The sequence below is a fragment of the Maylandia zebra genome, linkage group LG10, assembly GCF_041146795.1.
Source record: "Maylandia zebra isolate NMK-2024a linkage group LG10, Mzebra_GT3a, whole genome shotgun sequence".
NCBI lineage: Eukaryota > Metazoa > Chordata > Actinopteri > Cichliformes > Cichlidae > Maylandia > Maylandia zebra.
Genome location: NC_135176.1, coordinates 25,695,505 through 25,719,156, shown reverse-complemented (window position 1 = coordinate 25,719,156; position 23,652 = coordinate 25,695,505). Strand labels below are relative to the sequence as shown.

Here is a 23,652-nt window from a genome sequence, read left to right as displayed (position 1 = left end):
TACTTTTCACTTATCAGTTAATCTATCAACTTTTCACTGAAGCCTCATCAGAAATGGGCTCAGTGGCAACCTGTCTGATGGAAGGATGATTACAAATTTTAAACTTTTGGTTCAATTCTTCATCAGTGTGTGTGGAGGAGGTCGAGACACAGTGAGTGTGAAACATGGTGGAGGCTCTGCCATAGTGTTGGGCAACATCTTTGCCAGTGCTATTGGAGATCTTGTCAAAATTGATGGGATTATGAAATCAGATTTGGATCCCCCCACCATGTAATACCATATGGAAAACATTTGATTGGCAGCAACTTCATTTTTCAGCATGACAACGATCCTGAACACACTGCCAATGCTGGGTATGAAACACTGTCAGTCATGACAAAAATACCCCAACAACACAGAAGTTCAACCTCTTTTTATTGAAAGAAAGTAAATAAATGTTAATAAACATTCAGTATGAGGTAAATACAAACGATTCTCTGAGACTCAGAGGATCACACGTCACTGTTTCCATTTTCACCTTTACAGTGGTAGCTTCAGTTACATCAGTAAAAACATGACTCTGCTGTAACGTTACATAACATACAGTAAATATAGTGGCTGTTTTCATTTTATGGCTGAAGTTGGAGTTTGGTCCCACTGCAAAACTTTAACCCCGGACAAAAAATATACAATGGACACTCAAAACAGAAACTGCAGAGAGGCAAACACAAGTGAACTGAGGACAGAGCAAGCTACGAGCTACAAAATAAAGAGAAACTCTGTCAACACTTGCTTAAGTGCTCCACTTCCAAACTAAAAACAAAACAAAAAAAAAGGTCTGGTGATATTTTATATTTTACAACTTTCTCTGGAAAACTTGAGTGTTAAATGGCACAAAAAATCCCCATCAGTTATTATTTCAGGATGTAGGTAATGTAACTGCTAGGATTCACTGAGTTGCCCGCAAAGGGTCTAAACGGTTTGAAGAAACCTCCACATCTGCCATAAAACTCAATATCCATAAAAGTGTCTAACACATATGTGATTTGTTAACGAACCGTACAAATAGCCCATTCAGAGCTTTGATAAGAGCCAGATGGCACGATGAAATTCAAATTATGGTTCAAAGTTTCATCTGTAATGAGCTTGACACAGGGCATGGCATTTCTGTTTGTTTTAATACGTGTTTTTTAACTGAAATAAAGTCGTTTCATGTGACATGTCCAGATCTTATTCAGGTACAGCGAGAGTACAGTGTTGAATAAAAGTAGTAAGTTGCAGCACTAACAAACATACATGAAACCTGTAAAATCCCTAAAAACACCCTGAAATCAACACTAAATACAATATAAACATTAAAAAAACAACAGATGAGAGGAGAAAGATGGCATTATAAACAGGCTGATGCGCAATATAAATTATTTTAAGTAGTGGCAGTTACAGGCTCAGACAGGACGTTTCCCTCCATTGTTTAGGATATTTGTGTGTGTGTGATTTGTGTGTGTGTTCTTCATATTTGCAACTGAATAAAGAGTCACTTGAACACAAATCAAACAGCTGAAGGCTGTTGGGACTTGCATGAGCAATGAAGTGAGTGTTGACAGAAGAGTGGTGGCACGCAGTCCTCTGCTTGTGCTGCTCCCGCTTCTTTGTCTCATGTGTCCGTGTGAGCTTTCACCTGTAGCTGTAACCATGTGTGTTACGGGACAATGAGCGACTCCATGCATCCTTCTAGAAGAAAACTACCTTCAAAAACTTCATGTCATACAGTTTTTCAATGGTGATATGTGGGATGGTTCCATGTGCGGTACCATGACCTGAAAGACCAGAGGGAAGATCGCAAGCTCTTAGGCAAATGTCTTTAAAAAGTACAGGAAACAATTCTGATAAATTTTTAAAAAAAAGGTCCACAGTTTTATTTTTAATATTGGCATTTAAATCTGTATATGTAAAAAAAGAGCAGAACTAATGAAAGAAAGCCATGCTATTCTAAATATACATATGTTGTCCTTCATTTTTGGACCTATTTTTAAACCTGAACTCATCTTAATAGCTCATCAGTCAAGGGGAAAACCTACAAGCGCAGTGTTTTTCCACATAGATATATAGATACAGAAAATCAAGCTCCACAAGCAAATCATCTGAAGAATAAACTGAATAAATTAATACACAAACAAGGAAACTGTCATGGTCTCCGACTCTTCCTTGTGAGTTATTTGTTTTGAGTTTTGTATTTCACTTATTACAGTGTTTCCTGGTTTGTTCCTTTACATTTATATTCTGAGGTTTTGCTTTTCATCATGACTTCAGTTTGGCTTGTGTTTTATTCCTTGAATCTCAGTGTCTTGTTTTAGATTTTACTTCCCTTGTCTTGTTTTCTCAATTAGGTTCAGCTGTCATGTGTGTATCCACTCCCCTTGTCACCTCGTGTGTGTTTATAACTTCAGTGTTCCTATTTCCCTTTGTTGCGTCCTCTCTCTCGGCTGTCTGCTCTGCCATTGTTTCTTTTTATTTTTGTAAGACTTCAGCATTAAAGCAGTTCTTCAGTTTATGTTCCATCCCCGAATCTTTCATGGTGTGTCCATATCCTGCCTGGCACACAGCCGATTTATGAGGAAATACTTCCTAGGCTTGCGTAATAATCAGAGTTTTGACAATACGTCTGTGTGTGTTGCAAAAGAGTGCTGAAAAGTCTTAAACAAAAACAACAATGCCACTTTTTCATATCTGTTAAACTCCTGCACATAATCCATCTCAAATACCCTTTTTGTCTGAGCTAACTGCTTATTGGCTTTAGTTTTATTTTTATTGGAAGTGGCATCACTCTCCTCATTTAACTTGTGCCAATAAAATTACAAACTGCTCATTTAAATTTCAAATGACAGACGTTATTTAAGTGCTGACGGATTGGATATCTAAGCAAATTAATTATTTTTTCAGTTTCTGAGGAAAAGTTAAACAAACAGTTTCCATTGTTTTTGGAGTAGATGTGAAGCAGCCAGTTATTGATAACGGCTTGTGAAACACTCTCTCCATGGTAACAACGTCCTGAACTGACATCCTAAAACTAATATTGATGCTGGAGTGAAGGAAAAAATATCTTTTACAGAAAAACGGGATGTCTGTGTGACTCTTTCTTACCCTGACGTGCTGTAGGAAGCTGCACTGACTGGAGAGGTTAGAGAGGTGGAGGCTGCAGACAGACCGTTGGGAGATGCCTCACGGCTCATACTATTTGGGGATGAACTTGAAGAAACTGTAAAAACAAGGTTAAAATATTATTTAACATGTACGCATATACAGATGATTACTGTATACACATGACAGTGAAAGGCACATTATTGAAGCTGGATGGGACTTGCCTCCACCTGAAGCCAGAGGGCTGTAGGACCTGGATGCAGAGGCCTGAAACAATAAAATGGATGTTAGGATGGTTAAACATACTGGCATTACAAAGAGCAGGTTATAGGTAACCCTCTAATATATCTACCAATCCTCTTGGGAGGCGTTTAAAGTGCTTGGCTCAAAGAAAAGTCCAACTTAAGACCTGTTTACTTTGCGTGGCTAACAACTTACACACTATACTTGGACTTTTATAATTGAAGATAATTAAACATTTCCTCTCTGCAGACATAAGAGTGCTCTGCCACCTAAGTCAAAGAAAGCATATATCAGGTGGCTAACCATCCTGGAGTTGTAGGTGTGAGACTTGACAGGTAGAGTTGATGTCGGGCAGTAGATCCTCTTCTCCTTCTGGCGACGGTTACAGAACCAAACTCGAACCACCTCCTTCTCCATGGACAGCTGCTCTGAGATCAGGGTTATCTCCTCAGAGTTGGGCTTAGGGTTCTGAAATTCAAAAATATGCACGATTTTGACCTTGTAATTTTGCACAGGAGGTGCATAACGTTGATATCTGCCTGACAAACAATGAGTGTCCAAGGTTATTGAATGAGCACCGTATTAAGCAATGATAAAAGAAAATTACTTGGTCGTCACTAAAAAGATTCTAAAACTCAATCAAATTAAAATTAAATTGTAAATAAAAATCAAATATAAAAGCAGATGACAGTTAGGTCCACACGGGGGATGTTCTTGACTGAGAGGCCCATCTCAAAACTGCAGCCAATGGTAGTTGGACATTTGCATAAACTAGAACGCCTGCACGGCAGCAGAGGGAACAAAGAGTGGAGGCTGAAGGCCAACTGTCAGGACTATCCTATTAATTTCTTTGTGTTCATGGATTCAGCCAGCTCATGTCTACAGTCATCCACCATCTTAACAGTCCCGATGTACCTCTTTTCTTACCTTCCCTCCCACAATACAAGTCCTCTAACAGAGGAGAGCTTATAACAATGTTGTTTGTTTGCATCATACTGTGTTTTACTAACCCAAGTTTTAGATATCTCCTTCTACAGGACAGATTTTTCCAGGTTGTATTCATTAACGTGTAACGCTTATTCAGTTATAAAGGATTTCACCATGCTCACCATGAAAACAAGACAAGTAATGAATGAGTCTTACATCCAGGAAACGTTTCTCCAGAGTCATTTTGATGTTGGTTTCAATGCTCGTCCTCTTTTTCCGTTTGCGCCCGTAGCCCTCCATCAGGGCCGGCAGAGAGCTGGAATTGCTCATCGAGTCAGAAGGTGAGTTCTCTGATGTAAAAAATGAGATTCTTAGATTTTATAACATATTTTGTGTCCCAGTGTTAGTATTTTACATATTCAACATTTCTGAGAAGATGATATCTGATGGGTTTAGTTGTAGCAGACATTTTTGTAAATCCACGGGTGTGATTAACAACATCAGTCATATCTGCATTCCTTAGTGTTAAATCCAGACTTCTTATGTCTGCATGTTAGCTCATGTAATGACTGATCAGGCGTTTCATATTTTATTAGGGCCAATTCAGGTATAAATAGCAAAAATAAAATAGTGCTTCACCCTGTAAAGCCTGGACTGCGAAATGATAGCCAGAAAATTGAATATTTATTGAATCTTCTGATAATTAAAAAAAAAACAAAAACATTAATTTGCTTACATGAGTTTAATTTGCCACATTTGCTCCATGCAGCATCCTGCATTTTTTACAATTTATTTATTGCTCAAAAATATACTGCTCAATTTATTTAGATTTAGAAAACACACATTTTAGAAATCTAACTAAAATGTGTTAAAAACTAAAAATTATATTGCTATTTATACAGGCAAAAAACTCACGTTACATGTTACTCACACCCAAATTTGAGGATGTCACTAAGAAGTCACGAATTAATCAAGCATAACATTCAACCACTAAAACTAATGATTCTATTCACGAAGGAAGAAGGTAAAATAAGTGTAGTTTAGCATCTTAATAAAAATAAAAATAGAATTGTGATTTACTATTTTTCTGTTTTTTAAAACAGTAGATTCATGAATCAAAGCAATAATTATATTTTAGCATTACAAATATCGTCTTGATTAAAAAGCTTGCACGTACGGGTGGATTAACAGTTATAATTAACAGTTAAACATTGTTTTACTGTGCAGATTTTCAGATCCTGATTTTCTGTGATCAGCAGTGGCTGTACTATATGAACTTGTTGTGATGAGGAAGAATAGTTTGTTACAATTTTAATGGTAGTATAGGAAACATAATAAGAGTTGCTGCGTACCGGCATCGCTCAGCCATTTCTCCAGCAGAGGTTTGAGTTTGCACATGTTTTTGAAGCTCAGGTTCAGGGCCTCAAATCGAGAGATTGTGGTCTGGCTGAAGTCATTCCCGTAGAGTTTTCCCATTGCAAGGCCAACATCTCCCTGTGAGTACAAACACAACAGAACACAAAACATTGATGGATCTCTCATGCAAAAGCAGTTCAATCAGCAAATCGTGGTTTTTAAGCCATGAGACCACCGTTTGTGTTTGATTTCAACCTACAATTGGTTTTGCTTATTTTTTCCCCAACTTCCATCTTTTTTGACTTTCATGGGAACTTGCTAGATAGCTTTATCTACTAATTACAACTGTTTACATTTAGGGATCAACCAAGGCCTGCAATGCAGAAACGATCCCTTTGCCAAACTATTCTTCCATGGAAGGTTTCTGCACTATTTGAGATTCTCAAAAAACAAACCAAAAAAAGACTCAGGACTGCCAAGTACTAGTTTTTCTCCTACACAACTGATCATGGCTCACTGCAACAAATTAAAATCCCTCCCTAATGACTTTGAGTTTTGCACTCTGTTTAACTTATTTTTTTCTATCTCTTTCTCACTTGCGCTGTCCTTTGCTAAATAAGTTTCATCACTATTCGGATACAACTTCTTAGTTGGACTTATGCACTATGAACTTCGTCATTAAATTTTTGTACTAAAAACTACTTGGTTAGGTTTAGAAACTGTGAAAAATGGTCATTACATTTGGATCTGTAGCTTTTTTCTTTAAAGTTCTTTAAACTGTTTTTATAAGGCTATAAAATCAATTAATGAGATTTAACAGGTAACACTAGGCTATAAAGAGGCATTGGCTGAATTATTAGTTGTAGCTTTTAAATAAAAAATAAATAAATAAAACTGTATAGGACTTGCAGGGGGTTATGCAAGACCTGGTGTACTGGCGAATTTGTAAATACTCTGTCAGAAACGATCCATCCGCCCCTCTATTTTCTCATGCAAGGTTTATGGAAATTCCCTTGAAGCAAACCAGCAATATTGAATAAACACTTAGTGGTGCCAGAGTCTGGTTTTACTCTTCTGGAACTGATTATCGTTTATCTACATGAACTTGAATCCCTCCCAAATGACTTGTGGTTATAAAATCATGAGGGTGGACATGTGGCCTTCTTTGCCCTCTTTTTTAACCTGCTTAACTGTGACCATATATGTTTTTATTATTATTATTATTATTATTATTATTATTATTATTATTATTAAGTATCCAAGCAAAAGCAGTAACAAATCTGTAAGATATAGGCTAATTACTTAAAGATAAAGGTGAAGCTAGATACAGTGTAAACCTAAATCATGGAATGATTGGTGGATTATGGGCTAGGATAGGCTCCAGCCTCCTAATTTCTAATTATAAGATTATGTAAACATGGTCTTAAAAAAAATCTGGACTCTGATGCATAACTGAATAAATTAAGCGTGGTCACCACAGGCCAAAACCTCACAACTACCATCTGGTTTTCATGAGCATGTTGCAACACCCAGAGTCTTGTGTAACTTTCTCTATATTTTTTGCAGCATAAAAAGAGAAAACAGTCAATGCACTGAGTGAATACAGTCTTTCAGGTCTTTTTATAGGGCCTGATTTACCTGAGTGAAACCCAGTTTGATCCGTCTTTGTTTGAATGCTTTAGCAAACTGCTCCAGATCCTCCAGCTCGTTAGGTTCCTCCTGTGGAGGCACCGACATGTGTTTGGGCATCTGCAGGTGGGACATGTCCATGTGGTTCTCCATGGAAGGTCCTGCCAGACCCGAGCGACCCATAGCCTGGATCAGAGAAACATCACAGAGGGAAATCTTCAGTTTCCAGGTGATGTAAGGTAAAAAAAACAACAACACAAGTTTTTACTGTACTGAGACAAAAAACGACTGTTATGCATATGCAGGACAAAAGCTTCAACTTCAGCTTTTACTGTTTAGTTTCCTGGCAGGATCATAGATATCGCTTTCTGGGCTGAACAGTGAAGCCAGCTGAGGTGCCTTCAACTCACATTCTGTTTAATGGCCAGCAGGGGGCGACTTCTCTGGAGTTGCTATGAGTTTAATGGACTTTGGACTGTTGAGAAGTCTGTGGAAAAACAGTCCTTTGCAACCCTCATTAAACACTTTCCTGATGACTTTCTGTGATTGGTAACTACTTCCAGGCCACGATAAATAAAACATGTTCATTTTGTAAAATATGATCATTCTAAGAGTCAGAAAGGAGGATTATCCTTTGTAGTAACTGTTCCCCCTTATATCTAAACTTAATCAAACAACTGTCTTCTTTTGCTTTCTGAACCTCCATTTGGCAGTGTATCTTAGTGCATTATTAGTTTGCTCTGTTTTAGGTTAAGATGTGAAGCCCGTATACAAATTTCTGACTATTTAGAGTCTCCTCTCTACTGGAAATACTGGTCAAATTAAGGATGATTCCTTAGACAGAGTGTGCAAAATGCAGAACATTTGACTTGGCTTGCTGTGAATTCACTGACTCATTTTTCTCCCAATTTAAAAGCAACACTATCCCTGAAGATTATACAAGGTTAGGTAAAGACAACACAAAATAAGCTCAATAGTGAAATAATGTATTGTTCTAAAGAGCATACTGAATTCGATCATGGTGCTGTAAGAGGATGCCACCAGTGGAACAAGTCAGTTTGTGAAATTTCCTCCCACTTAGATATTCTGCGATAAACTGTAAGTGGCACTATTACAAAGTGGAAATGTTCAGAAGTCAGCCGTCAAGTGGCGACTACGTAAAGTTACAGAGCAGGGTCACTGGGTCACCAACGCTCTGCTGATTCAGTAACTGCAGAGCTCCGAACATCCTCTGGCATTAACATCAGCACAAAAACTGTGCGCCGGGAGCTTCATGGCATGAATCCTTAAAATGTCATCATGTTGTTTGATAGGTGGCTGGTCAAAACAATTGATCATATCACATGAAAGGTCTCCTTTTTACCTACATATTGATAAAAGGCTCATTTTCCAGCTGTGATTCCTTCTGCATCAATGTAAATGTCTAATATAGCCTTAATTTAACATATGCAAATCTAACTTAAGGTTGTGAAATAGAGAAACATCACCGGTGTTCACATTTGCTTTATGACAGCTTGGATCAAACATGTTTAGATGCTGGAGAAGTTTGTGATGCGCTGGCGCACGCAGGAGGAAATGGAAGATTTTCATAGATTGAAATGATTACTTTTCAATAAATATCTCAAGTAAAAAAAACAAAGAGTCATAAGTAGATGTTTTTTTTCCTTTGAAGCTTTGAAGACATAGCTTGAGAGTGGGTAGCGTGTGTTAAAGGAGAATACCATTGTTTTAATTTTTTAATTTATTATTTTTTCCACATTCCAGATACCTCGGAAACCGGATGTTGGAGGTGGGAGTGACGTAATTCCTGAGTTGTTCCAGTAGTAAAGTTATGTTATACTTTTATTTCTTGTGTTTTACTGTGACGCACTTTACGAATTTCATCTGTGAAAATGGCTATATAAATTAATTTGACATATTTAAACTCAGCTAAGTAAGCTGAAGCAATTTATGTAGCACTAGTAGTTTTTTTTATTGGTGCTTAAACACAATGCTGCCCCATGTTCATGTGCAGATCCTGGTCAGCACTCTTTATATGGTTTTTTTTTTTGCAAGTTACAAATATACAACAAAGGAAGGACAGATTACAAGTTTTGCAGTTTTATTATGTTTACATTCACCGCCACCATCTTGGACCATTAATGTGAGATTAGTGAGGCTGCTACAACTTTCCAAGTTGGGACTCCAAGTTGCAGATGAAAATTCTGACTTGGAACTTTGTTGGAAAATTCTATTTTTCGGACCTAACTTTGAAGGCATTGTAAAATTTTGCATGCCTTCAATCAACAGATCGACGTTACTAAACAATAAAAATCAGCTAAATCCGAGGAGGTGAGGTGGAAACATTTTTCAGATTTGATGATGTAAACTATTTTTTTTTAAATGTATTATGACTTCGATGTCTCCCAAACCTCAACAAAGTTGTCCGTTATCTAAAATTAGCCAAAGCTTAACCACAATTCATTTGTTTGTCAAATGTGCTTCCACAGAAATAAAGCAGTTTTACACCTGTAGTCTTATTGTCTGCCTCTGGTGCAGCACACTTGGAAGTGTTCTGGACTTACCTGTGGAGTCAGAGCCAGACCAGGCTGATGCTGAAGAAGACCAGTTGGGCTCTGGCTAGGAAGAGATAGCAGGTTCTGCTGCAGAAGGGCTGCAAAGAAAAACAGCACAGAATAATAATATTACTGTTTGTGACTGTGTGTTTATATTTAAATATTTGACATAGCCTAAGGTGTCCACATAAGGCCAAGTAGGTAAACTGTTCTTGGTTTCAGCCATCTGTTAGATTTTGGATAAGCTTACAAGTCAGCTAAAATGCACATGATGTTTGCTAGCAAGAGTATTTTGCTGTTGAACAATTTTAAAGAAAAAACAAGCCTATTTTTTTTAAATGTTTGACTATTCCTTTAAGACATTTGTTTAACTTACTTTGCCTGGGTACGAAAGAAATTCTCCTGCAGGCTTGGTTTTATGCTTCTGTTTTTATACAAGCTTGATAGCAAGCTATAAAACAAGCTATAACACGTTAAGAGGTTGTTTTGTGGTAAGCTAACCAGCTGATGTGTAGATGTGGTGTGCAAAGTTGCTGTCTATTAAATGTCTGTTCTAATATGTAATGGTGCCTTTAACCCCTGAAAGGAAAGCACTGGTCTTAACTATTCCCAGAGCTGTGATCTGACTGGATGTTTTATGATACCTCACCTTGGTGACTGGAGGAACTCTGGGAGAGCAGGAAGGGGGAGGGAGATGGCAGGTGAGAAGGAGGCATCAGAACCAGCTGCTGCATGGGGTGGAGAGATGTGAGCTCCTGGAGCAGAAAGCACCACAAGAAAAATGAGTGAGAAGTGCAACTTGTGGGGATAGGTTAATTGGATAATCCAAATTGCCACTAGGTGTGAATGTGCGAGTGAATGTGAGTGCGAATGGTTGTCTGTCCCTATGTGTTAGCCCTGCGACAGACTGGCAACCTGTCCAGGGTGTACCCTGCCTCTCGCCCTATGACAGCTGGGATAGGCTCCAGCGCCCTCCGCGACCCTGAAAAGGATAAGCGGAAGCGAATGGATGGATGGAAGTAAATTAATAAGTCAATTAACTTTAATTTACTTGTACTTTATATTTAGATTTTTGTTGCTACTTTTTCCTGATGATTGTGTTAAAATAAAACACGAGATGAAGTAGTAAAAAAACTGCATTTGATTTCTTATTTTATCACTTACCTTACAAAAAGCAAAAACACAATTTAAAGAATAATGCTAATTACCAAAGCAATAAAATGTGCTGAAGTACTTTGATAATGACTACAGATTTCTAAAATGCAAAATATTGGTCAAAAAGTTCACAAATTAAATTTTTTTTAAAAAAATTATACAAAATCGTTAAAATTATACATGCAAAAGTAGGAATTTGAAGTATTAAGACAAAAACATATTTTTCTGTCAGTTAATCACCTAAGAGCACAATGATTTTAGCATTTCTTAAAGTTTTCCTCCGCTCTAAGGTTTCTGTTAAAGCTGAAGATTTTTGTATTTATAGTAAAACTCTACACATCATTTAGAAACAGAGATTGCGTTACCATAATGGATACATAACTATGTAAGTACAATTCTCCTCTGTAGCTGGTTGAGATGGTACTAATCAATCAGTGTTGGGTTGTTTAATCTGTAATAGCACTTTGGTTTCATTAGTTTATAAATATCCAATATATGAAATAAAGGTAAAAGCAGAAAATAATGTTAGTTAACATGTTGTTTTCTAGGTAAGTAAAGTTCCTGCACTCTCAATACAGAGCTGTTTCCAAATGAATGCATCTGCAATAACAATCAAATTAATATAAGAGTATGCCACTGATTCCCTGAGAGTTACTCTATAGTACGCCCTATAAGAAAATAAAATACACTCCCATTTTTAAATCTGAGTCTATATCTTACCCCAGTCAGCTGACCTCCGTGCACTGGAGAGCTCTGTGTCAGGTGGCATGTCTTTACGGTGGAGCCTGAATGAGGTGAGTCATGAATGTCCTCTGTTTTTATCTAAGACGTGGAAAACAAAGCCAAACAACACAATGAACTATTAACTTCTGATGAGGATATTAAAAACCGTTCCTCATACAGCTGTGTGAGACCCCTGTGGCACAGAGCCACCAGGCATGTGGAACCATGGGAGTGAACATAAGTGAATCTGACATCTAATCTCATTTTAACGGAATTTAAATTCTTTATTTAATTGTTTCTGGCCAACAAAAACACGTAAGTTGGGTTTGTGAATAATTTCAATCAAAAAGAAGCCTTGCTAGAAAAAGTTTAGCAACCACTGGTGTAGAGACAGACCACATAAACAGAAAACCTGTGAACCTTTGCCAAGACCAGTTTGGTAACTAAACACGATACAAAGAACGATAGACTCTCTCTGCCTGCTTTTGGGTAAGTCAGTATGCAAATATCCCCTCCCCCACACCCCCCACTAACTAACCCCTGAGAGCGATGGCACTTCCTGAAAGCTCGAGAACTGAAAGACCTGTTTTCCTCTGCCAGAGAGAACGTTTGGAGAAGTATCCAAACAGCCGCAGACTGTTTCAAAAGAGATTACAGTAATATTCACATTGGCGAGCAGGCAGATTTTCCTGAGGATGTTAACTGTCAAAAAGTTAGTCAGTTCAGCACCGTTCCCATGCCTGTAGGATATTTATTTTGCAAATGAGCCTTGTTATTTAGAGTGTCAAAGGTTACAGAAAGTTATACAGTTTTCCTATCATCAGCAAACTTGTTTAAGACCAAAACTGTCTATATCTATGTCTAAATCTACCATTTACTCATTTGAGTGACATTTGCTAAAAGAATAAGCAAAAGGGAAATTTTCAAATAACTAACAATCACCAATCATTTTTTATTTCTTCTGTCTACTCCTAAAGCTCAGGTCAGTCAGCTTTTGTTCCAAAAAGTGACGACAACAGTCTGGGAATCAGTAATGTGGGAAATTATTGACTTTTGGCTCTGTATCTTGGGTCTGTAAGTAGTGTTGCTTTTCCCAAACCACAGAGTTTGGGAGCAAAGTCAATAACAGCACAGCAAATGTTATTTTTTCACCACTGAAGATATGTCCCAAAATGCTAAAAACCTACAATGTCAAGCTGGACTGTGGTGCTGCAGAGAGCAGCTGTTAATATGAAAATATTAGAAAATGCTTAATCATCCAAAGCAGTATAGTAATAATAATAACAATATCATGATCCTGGAGATTGAGTTTAATCTTTGCTTCCTCTTGATGCTTGTTATCCACTCCCTGCTACTCTCAGTCAGACGTTACAGGCGCTCTTCAGTTATTTGTTTAGCATATGTATGTGTTGTTTGAGTAAATGTGTGCATGTCAATAATGTGAATCTGATCCATGTTTGTCCTTAAAAGGCACCAGTGAGCTTCACACACACATCGTAGTTTAAAGCCGTTACTGTATTTAAAGCAATACAAGTCATGCTGCTGATAACAGAGAGCTTGTTCGTGGAAATTTCAGCACAGGGAGTGATATCGTGAGCGCTCCTACTCACCTGACGACTGAAGTCGATTCCGTTTCGCTCTGAAAGTCAAAACAGAAAAAAATGAATAATTCAGACTTAATCAAACTTTGATTTGTGACAAACTTTTGTTGTAAATTAAAGTGAAATAATGCTGTTAAATAAAGGAGTTTCTGTGGCAGTCGTACTGCATGCAGCAAAAGCAGATTTGGAGTTAGGTTAAATGTATCGGTATGAGGCTGTAGGGTTAGCTTTTTATGATGCAACAACATCAGATATTTCAGGTTTTTATAAAGTGAGAATTTGCTGCTGAAGAAAATATCACTTTTGAGGTTTGACTTTCTTGACTTTAAGATGTTGAAGAAAAATGTCAGGACATTGTCTGCAGTTGCCCTTCCTCACGTGTGACACACAGCACGACGTGACATCCACTTCAGACCTGTTCCTGGGTAGAGCAGCAGGAAGGAACCGTGGCGCTCACTCACCTGCTGCACACTCACAGGACAACTGCTTGCTATGTTCTCACGCTGGTGAGAATATTAAAGACTGTTTAAAGTACACGCCGCTACCTCACACATTTATGTTCTCACAAGAAACTTTAGGGCTTCAGTGCAAGTGTGAAGACATCATAAGTCAGACAATACAACTTGAAAGAATCAGTTTGGTAGCATGTATGTACGCATTTAACTGTTTTTATTGTATTTCTAAAGTTTTCTAAACTAAACAACCAACTTAATGATAATAAAATTGGCACCTTGTTAAATGATATTGAAAGAAAACTAATTTAGATTTTTTATTTTTAATCTTTTGCTTAATATTCATTATTTTATCCCATATTTAAATGTTTTAAATGGTGTTTAAGTATCTAGATGCCCCCTCTTCACACAGATGCTCAGAAGTCTGAAGTCTTTTCAAGAAAACTCACTTTTAAACGTATGTTAAATGGACAGAGAGCGATCTCACAGGGGAGGAGAGCACAGAGGTGTGCTGGATAAATTCACATCATTTGAATGTCAAATTTATCCCTCTGCACTGCGTGTGTGCGCGCACTGGGGAAAAGAGAGGCAGTGAGCTGCTGGAGACACACAATGCAAATACACCCATAACTCCTCACCACCATCACTATGTCACCTACTCCCAACCAGACCTCCTCCCCCATGGCACAGCCAGCTTCACAGCCTAGGTTCCAGTATGGAAATGACCAAGACATGCAAATCAGCTGTGAGCGCAGGAAGCCTGTGTCTACGCACACACATAGATACTCGATGTTTGCAAACCGTGCATTGACACAAAAAGTCACGCACACTAAAAGAAGAAAAAAAGTTTCATCTGTTACATCTGTTAGTCCTTAAACAATGAACAGAATCCAGCTAAGATATTACAAACTTCACAGGGAGCACATGGGACAAAATAAACTCTACTCATTTAAATATTTGATATATTATATATAGAGAGAGGTTTCCCACCTCCCCCTCCTTACATTCTTAACACTATGAATAATCTGCTGGTCCAGAAGCAGTGATGTGTTAGCTCATCTGAAAATACTTCTCTACCCTGGCTCTGGCCCAAATGAAGAGAAGGCTTTAAAAATAAGTGACATGTTCACAGTTTCATATTCTAAAACAGGCGCTGTTACTCAAACACAAGTACACAGTGCACCTTTTGGGGACTATTTTTATGCACAAATAGCACAAATCATGATGCTTTGGTGAGTATTTGTGGCAATATGTTGACAGAAACAAACTATTGTTGTATTTTAAATATCTGACAGTTAATGAATGTGTTCATTGTTGATTTTTGGTCTTTCAGATAAGAAAAGCATACATATTTGAGTATCATCAGCTGTTGCCTAACTCTCCAAATGACCTAAAAATCTGCTTATAGTCACAAGTTCACATGTGAAGCATGGACAAAGTGTTCTAACAATAATCAGTCACTCTGATTTTCCCTGTTTTCCTATCAGCAAACTAATTTGCTCCACCTGCACTGTCTCCATAATGAAGCCCTGTAAAATCATGGCATCAAAAAAGCCTAAATATGGAGCTCTGGTCAGCAAATTGCAGGGAAGGAGTTATGATAGCATTGGGCATAAACAGGAAAGACAAGTTATAATTATTAGTTACCAAACAGTTGGAAAGGACAGCAATTAAATAAACCTTTTCCTGCTCCTTTTTGAACATGTTAACTTATTTGAGAGATATAGTTAATGAGATATAGTTAGGTCCATATATGTTTGGATACACCCACACGATTATTTTACCTTTTTAGCAAAGCACATTTTGAATGTTTTGGATATATGTTGATTGTACTTTCATCTGTCCAATAGTGCTGTTTCAGAGATGCTCTGGCATTTTAGATTCGTTGTGTCACTGGATGGAAGTTCTGACAGTTTTTCTTCACAGTGGAAAGGATCCTGTGATCATCCATTACTTCTGTGGCTTGTGCTTCAAGGCCTTTTAATGATGCACATGTGCCTTATTTTTTCTTTTTTTCTTTTGCAGTCCAAATATACCTTTTTTTTTTTTTTAGAACTGCTTTGACAAGTGTGGCTTCACATGGGCCCACATGCAATACACCTTTACCTACTTAATTAAAAAACTTAATTTAAAAAATGTTTTTAAATTGAAACTAAATAAATTTAAAAACAAATAATCACACTCCATGCCCATGAAAAAACCCTTTACAATTATAGACCAAAGAGCATAAGATCATATTATTTATATTCCTGTGACTTATATACATTTTTGTAAACACAATTCCCCCTCCTGGCACACCTGGTCAAATATTCGTCAAGCTTCAGTGTTTTTCACCTTGCCCTGCCCCTTTGCTCCTCACCCAAGCTCCATGTAAACTCCATGTAAAAGCTGGCTCTTGTAGCGTTTTTGCTTTTCTGTTTTCATTTTCCTTAGAATTTCTTCAACTCTCTTCTTATGGTTTTCGTGGCTCCTCTCTTTATTAATCTTATCTAGTTACCAAATAGTCCTTCAACAAGTCTGAGTCCTGTGTTTCCCATGAGCCTGTTTCTCTGCATAGAACAACTGCAGTTTAAATGAAACTGGCTAAAACACAAGTGTTAAATGTTGCTGCTATGTACAGAATTTTTTAACTAACAATAAATTAGCATTAAAAAAATGCCTGGCACACTGTGTTTCATAGTCTAGAATGTTATTGCAAGATATAGATTATGTACAGTAGCTGTCCTTTTAAAGTTAAAGATGCTGAAAAAATTGTTAAAGTCAATACTTTATCAGATATTTGCAGGAAAACTATATTTGCTTGCTGCTTTTCAGTGAAACTGGGTGACATTTAAGGTTAAAAACGAGCAGCATTTCAGACATCTGGAAGACTTTGTTTTAAAGAAAGATAAACAAAGGAAAATGGCAATAATGTTCACTCCTTACTGGAACTGTGTCAGTGAGGAGTGTGGTTGTAAAACTGCATCCTCCCACTGATTCCTCTCTCTGATCCTGCAAGTCTGTGAGGCACCCAGTTTAAATGAAGTGAGCATGGGCTTAATTAAATTGGAAAAGTGGGGGGAAAAACACCAATGTTTTATTTCCTGTTTAATAGTACAAACATGAAAGAGGAGGTTATTGTCCTTTCACCGCAATCTTCTATTGTCTAATCACACTTGGATCTGATACAGGCAACAGCATTCGCTGTCACAGGCCTGCACTGAAAATAAAAGTCGCCTCTGAACATAAGGAATGCATCCAGCGTGAAGGTAAACATTATTTCTTAGCAACAGGTTTGCAGTAAGTGAGCAGGTGCAGGTGCAGATCCTCCTGAGATAAGAACACTTCATATTCTGCCTTTTTTGCTTTCTAGTTTATCTCAAAGCGAGCAGTTTTCACATACAGATGAACTTTTCTAGACATTGCCAGGCGAAGCTGTATACAAGAGCACACATTCCCATATCATGCTTTAAACAGTCTTTAACATCTCATCTCTCAAGTAGGAAGTCTGTTTGAAGTCCAGCTGTGTGAAAATTCATAGCATGCAAGAAGGTGCTGTATATGATGCCTCTTGAAAGCTGTACTCAAACTTGTGTTCCCGCGCCTAATGTAAATAGAGCATTTCCATCCAATAGTCCAAACATGTCTGTGGTGGATTCTGCCCTTTAAGAAAGGGCAACTTTGTCCCATCCTGATTCTCCTGACTATGAAGTTCACATAGGAAAAAAAAGAAAATCTAGTTGTATCTCTGTTAGCGTGCAGATACTTTTGATTTGTTTAGGTTTGTCTCTGAGATTGCTATCTGCACTCCACCTCAATGGGGCTTCTGTTTGCCCACAACACTGAAAACAATGTCAAAACCGTCAACAGCAATTTATTTCCAGAGAAAATGTCCCCATTTTTGTGTTTGTTGGGAAGAAGCACCTCTTAAAACACTCAGTTTCTGAGCGCTTGAGTGGAGGCTAAAATCCACTCGAAACATCCAGACAAATAGAAATATCTGCAGATACACCAATGTGTAGTCACTAATTTGGTGACTCATCCATTTAAAATAGATCATCACATGACTAATGAAATGATTAGCTGCATCAAAATATCTTCTGTGGGGAAAACAAACGCAGCTGTGCACCTGACCATATGTTGGCAAAAGTACAGACATTTGTCACTTCCACGAAACTGAGCTGTTCACTTCTCTCGCACAGCTATTGTCTGAGTAAAAGTTCCACATTTTCTGCTGCTGCTGGTTCCTGGTTTTGTTTCGTGGCTGCTTGGCATCCTCAGCCTCTGGGCATCCTCAAGCGAAACCAACTGTCACATTTTCCCCACACAAATACACCTTTTCCAGACAGGTGCATGTTGCTTTTATAATGTTTTACATGCATGAGGCATGAATGACATTTTTTTTGTTTTAAAAGCAGAAAACATTTCTGCACCGCATATTATTGAATACGATGAAACATAGACCCATCTATGTTTTCAATCTGGCCTTTTAATGTGTGACCTTAAAGTCACACATAAAGATCCTCACCTTTTTATAAAAAGTACCTAAAATTTCAGAATATTTTCATTTAAAGAGATTTTAATAAGCTGTTGGTGCCATGTTAACATTAGATTAAATAAACCTGTAACTTTTCCACTATCTTTCCCCAAAGATAGCTGCAGTGGCCAAAACTACAGCTTTCTAGACTCCAAACTCCATCCGTGCACCATGAAGAAGGTAAAATATCCTTACCCGTCTGTTCACCTGGAGCCTCCGTGTGCTCTGCCGTGTCTGCGCTCATCTTAATATCTGTAATGATAAATATAGCTGATTTTCCTACAGGATTGTAACTTTACCAGGACAATGAAGCACTCAGGCCACCCAGGAAAATGATCTTGAGTTTATTCTAATGCGCCCTCCCCTCCACACCACCGCACAAACTTTACACACTCCTGTGTGATCCCTACTTGTAATATTCATAAGCAAGGCCGATAGCCCCATACAACACTCATCTCCATATGGCGTAACCACGCGGCACAGGAACGCTTCTTAAAACTCAACCCGTGCGTTTAAAATGAAATAAAGATATTAAAATGTCATTGATGAACAGAGGTGTTGGAGTAGTGACTCACCTTGAGTTAAAAGCCTGTGCTGCTCCAGTTGCTGTCTCCTCCACTCTCTAAGTATTCAAAAGGAAGCAAGTGAATGTTGGAATAAGAAGTTTTGTAATTCTTACTGCTGCTCATCAGGATTTTCCTAAGTGGGAAAGCATTCACCTCAGCAGTACACCCTGCTGATGACTCTGGCTGATTTGCATATGTCTCTGTGCGACCTATCCAGCTTCAGACACTTTGCATAAAACAACAATGGGCTTGCTTTAAATTTTAGAGCATGTGTGTGTGTGTGTGTGTGTGTGAGTGCATGTGTGTACCAAAACCTCATGTGGAGTTATCCTTGTATGTTTTGAATAACTAAGTGATATTTGTGTGATTCCTTCATGAAGGTATTAACTTGGCTGTCTTGAGAAAAAAAATATTTTCATATCATGCAACAAATACTAAAAATTGAATCATGCTGAAAAAAACAAATGTAATCTATAACAGCTGCAAAACTATAAGATAGAAACAAAATATGCCAAGGCTCCATGGACAAGAGACATTTGGGAGAGTACTGAAATGCAATAAATTTCACTGACCCTGTCACTACTCCAGAGTGAGATTTGAAAGCCCTCCAACAAATAATTCACCAAATCAAAACTGAAATAAGAGAATAAATGACACCCTTTTAAAAATGAGTCAGTCAAGGAGCTGAAATTCAAAGAACATTAAAATATGTTGAGATAATGGGAACAGTTCAAGGCTGCAGGGCCTGCACAGTAGTTAGCAGCTGTGAGGATTAGGAGCTGGGCAGCTTGGAGCTGTGTTTACATCTGAAGGGGTCCTAGGCGCTAGGTGAGAAACAAGATTCGTGTGAATTAAAAAGTGCAGGGCTAGAGACAAAGGTGACTGTGGCATATCGCCTTGCCACTAGCTGGAAAATATAGAGTGTTTTTAAGGTTATTTGAGACATCCAACATTTTAGTCATTTATTTATCCTAAGTTTATATTTACAGTACTACATGAAAGTTAGGAACATCCCAAGTTATGAAAAGAAAGTACATCTATTTACATGTAATGTGGTATAGCACAATAGTGAGCAGGAAGAACTCCTTTTCAGCAGGACAAGACCTCAAGTACCATGCTCAGGAAGGGACAGACAAATAGCTGAAAGACAAGAGGAAGGAACACGGAAGGAAAAGAGAGGAGTGGAGGATAAACACTCAGTGCATCATGGGAAGTCTCCCAACAACTTAAGAGATGGTGAAGGGTTACCTTCTTTTCTACTGGATGCAGAAGAAAAAATCATTTTTAGGCTGAATGAAATAAAATAAAAATGAAATTTTCATAGTTTTATTTTAGATGCTTATATGTTTTTTACTTTGCACAGAGACAAAATTCGTTTACAAAAATCAAAAACTACCAGGGTCAAAAATCATTAGGCCTCCTGATGCTAAGTGTCAGTTATGTATCCTTGTTGCTGGATAAGTCTCACACACGTCTCCTCAGCAATCCCAGCTCACACTTCGCTGATGAATCTCTGAAGGTCCTCTGGGTTTGGTGATCTGGCATGGTGCTTGGTCTTTAGTTCACCTCACAGATTTTTAATGGGATGCAGGTCAGGGCTTTGTGCAGGCTAGTGAGTTACATTCTTTTTGGTTTTCTGGAGGCACTTCTTCCATCGACGTATGCATGGGTTGTTGTTGTGTTGGAAGACAAAGTGATGACCCAGACTCAGTTTTTTTTATTGTGGACTGATTGACATTTTCTTTCAATTCTTCACGTCTTTCTTTCTTTATGATTCCTTCCACCCACTGGACTCCTCCCACCGTGTTTCACTGTTGGGACAGTGTTTGGGTTGTGCATCTCTCCCTTCTTTCTCCAAACATAAGCAGCATCTCTGTAGCCAAAGAGTTCTAGTTTTTTTTTTTCATCTGACCAAAGTTCAGTTTGTACAATCTTTCTCTAGGTTGTCTTTAGCATACTTCAGTCTGGCTTGAAGGTGTCTCATCTGCAGAAGTGGAATTTTTCTTGGTCTACAAACTCGCAGTCCATAGCTGTGCAAGGGTCTAGTGATCATCTTCTTTGAGACTACCTCACTTGGCTAAGTTATTCAGTAGTGTCTTGGCACTTGTTCTGGGGTCTTTAGACACATCTCTTACTAGTTTTCTTTCCAAAGTCTCTGAAATCTTTCGCTTCCAAAGTCTGCCAGGTTTGATCTGTACTATTTTGCACTTTGTAATTTCTTGATAGTTCTCAAGAAATTCTGTCAGTTAATGTGTGCAAATAGAAGTCATTTATGATTCTAAAGAAAACTAGTATGTTTAGAAATGCTGTTTCCCTCAGTTTAAAAAGAACTTGGGGAAATTTTGACAAAAACGAAACTAAACTGGGCTAAATTTCATGGGCGGATTTAATAACTTTGTTATTAAAGGCTCTACCTGTCATTCTACTTTTAGGAATCATGAATAAGTCTTGGACCTGAGAGCATTAGAGGACATGCAGTGTATTTTCATCAAGGAGCACAACACAATACCAGTTTGTCAAATGCCATCTACTGCAAGTATAGACATTTGTGCAGCAATATTAATGTCTACCACCAAAGGATGACATTCCTATTTTAACTCTTTTGCACATGGATTTCTATTAGAGTTGTTGTCAATTGTCATGTTGTTACAATAAGAGGTCTGAGACCATAGTTGCTGGGCTCTTCATGCTTCGCTCTTCATGCTTTGCACTTTGTTTATCTTTTTTTTCCCCTTTTTACTTTTGCTTTCGCTTGATAGTTACTTTTAAGCACTTAAAACTATTTGCCTGTGTATATATGCCAATAAAAGCAAAAACAAATAATTGAGAATGATTCATTGATCAATAATAATCACTTAGAAAATCCCAAATTGTCAGGGTCCTGGGTCTCCTGACCCAGCGTTTTAGTTCTTTGTGATTTTTGTATTATTGTACTTGGTGTGAGTTTCTAGTTTCGATCCCTTGCCCTTCATGTTTCTCTATGTCCCCTCTGTTCTGTGTAAGTCTGTGTCTGCATGTTTGATTTCCCCTCTGTGTCTCTCGGTTCTTAGAGTCCTCTGCCTTATGGTTTATGTCTCTGTGTTTCTTAGTTGCTGTCTCCACTGTGTCAAGTTCGCGTCTCTGTGTGATCCTTCCTGTTTTACTTTGAAGGTCCGTGTCTTATGTGAATGTGTCCTGCTTTGCTTGTCTCGTCAGTTCTAATTTCCCCCAGCTGTGCTCTCCTTCTGTGTCTCATTCTCCTCGTTACTTCCCAGTGTATTTAGTCCCTGTGTTTCTCTGAGTCAGTGTTGCGTTGTACCCGCAACAAGCTGTGTGTGTTTTGCCTCCGTGTTACCAGTGTTTTGTTTCCAGTTCAGTGTTTTCTGCTTCAGTGTTTTAGTCCACCAGCGTTTTTGTTTGTCTTTTGATGCCTTTAGTTAGTAAGAGGGTTTCCAGCAATAAAGCTGCGCTTTAAGTTGAACTTCTGTGTCTGAGTCCTGCATTTTGGATCCACCACTCCTGCTTGCACGCCTGCCACACAGCCAACCATGACAGAATGACGCAACCATCAAATGGATCCTGCGGACTCACGGTCTCAGTATCTCGCGCAGTTGTGGAATTACTGCCGGGAGGTAATCCACGCTGAGGACACCCCCAAGAGACTCCTTCAGGTGGTCTTTTTCGACAACTTTTTGTCTTCCACCCTCTGCACAGCTGGTTTTTTGGACATTAACGGATTAAAACAATTAATAACAGCGCTGAGAGCCAGGATTTGCTTCGAACTGTTTGGCATGGGCGGTCCAGGCAAGGTAGAGTCAGCTACCCTCCTGGAAGCCCTCGCTGCCTGGTATTCTCAGCATCAGCATCTGTTCCCATCAAGCTTTATCACTAAATCATTCCATCCTCCCTTAAGAGAGGGACTGCATCCTCGTTGCCTTCACCCCAGTACACCAGTGTCACCTGTGTCTCCAGCAGCTCAGCTCCCAGTGTCGCCTGCTCAGCAGCCACTCTCAGCCCAGTTAGCTCCCCCGCAGCCACCCTCAGCCCAGTTAGCTCCCCCGCAGCCACCCTCAGCCCAGTTAGCTCCCCCGCAGCCACCCTCAGCCCAGTTAGCTCCCCCGCAGCCACCCTCAGCCCAGGCCCCAGTAGCTCCAGTGCCGCCTGTAGCGCAGGCCCCAGTAGCTCTGGCTCCAGCATTACCGGTTCCACTCGTTCACTCCATGCAGGGAGAAAGCCTAAGTCCTACTCAAGGTGCTTTTCATGGTTCAGCCGCCATTGGCACTGTTTGCCGCTCCAGGGCTTCCCCAGAGGCTAGGTCCCAGTCCTCAGCTGATGCTGGACCCCTGGAGTTTAAGCAGCCACCTGGGAAGTGCCCCGTGTCAGTGCTGTCTGAGCAGGGCCAGTGCTCAGCACAGCACCCATTTCCTTCATGTCTGCTAGTGGACTCCATGCCTGCTGGCTTTGTGATGGCTTCTGCTGGAGGGTCCAAGGGGCCCGTCCAGCCTTCGTCTCGTGTCTCCGCTGGAGGGTCCGAGGGACCGCTCCGGCCTTTGTCTCCTGTTTCAGCTGGGGGGCCCGAGGAGCCCGTCCAGCAGCCCTCCTCGTCAGCTGGTGGTTCCGGAGAACCACACCAGCCTCATGCCTCGTCGGCTGGAGGGTCCGAGGGGCCCGTTCAGCCTCCTGTCTCCGCTGGAGGGCCTGAGGAGCCTGTCCAGCCGCCACCTGCGGCCGCCTCGTCGTCGCCTGGTCCGGCTTCATCCGAGTCTTCGTCCTCGCCTGGTCCGGCTTCATCCGAGTCTTCGTCTTCGTCCTCGCCTGGTCCGGCTTCAGCCT

General features: G+C 39.3%; 1 protein-coding gene across 3 annotated transcripts; it reads right to left on the bottom strand.

Annotated features, from left to right (window-relative positions):
* Positions 1–397: 397 nt before the first annotated feature.
* On the bottom strand, positions 398–18,965 carry pou2f3 (POU class 2 homeobox 3). 3 transcript variants are annotated; one of them, XM_076889391.1, is made up of 13 exons: positions 18,850–18,965; positions 18,470–18,526; positions 13,316–13,344; positions 11,703–11,804; positions 10,477–10,582; positions 9,837–9,925; positions 7,282–7,488; positions 5,640–5,781; positions 4,504–4,637; positions 3,664–3,828; positions 3,342–3,384; positions 3,121–3,235; positions 398–1,796 (listed from the first exon to the last, which is right to left on the bottom strand). In XM_076889391.1, exons 2-13 carry the CDS (start codon positions 18,516–18,518, stop codon positions 1,754–1,756), a joined length of 1,224 nt encoding a protein of 407 aa, XP_076745506.1. In that variant the 5' UTR covers positions 18,519–18,526; positions 18,850–18,965; the 3' UTR covers positions 398–1,753. The 3 variants fall into 3 exon arrangements, with proteins under 3 accessions (XP_076745506.1, XP_076745505.1, XP_014264727.1); XM_076889390.1 differs by lacking the exon at positions 18,850–18,965 and having other exon boundaries at positions 18,470–18,595; XM_014409241.3 differs by lacking the exon at positions 18,850–18,965 and having other exon boundaries at positions 7,282–7,458; positions 18,470–18,595.
* Positions 18,966–23,652: the final 4,687 nt, after the last annotated feature.

Excerpts from the sequence above, each read along its gene's own strand:
- pou2f3 (XM_076889391.1), bottom strand. The coding sequence starts at position 18,518 with ATGAGCGCAGACACGGCAGAGCACACGGAGGCTCCAGGTGAACAGACG. Across the intron at positions 10,583-11,702 it reads ACGGAGGTCAGCTGACTGGG|GAGCTCACATCTCTCCACCC; the intron begins GTAAGATATAGA and ends TTTCTGCTCCAG. Across the intron at positions 3,236-3,341 it reads CCCTCTGGCTTCAGGTGGAG|TTTCTTCAAGTTCATCCCCA; the intron begins GCAAGTCCCATC and ends TTGTTTTTACAG.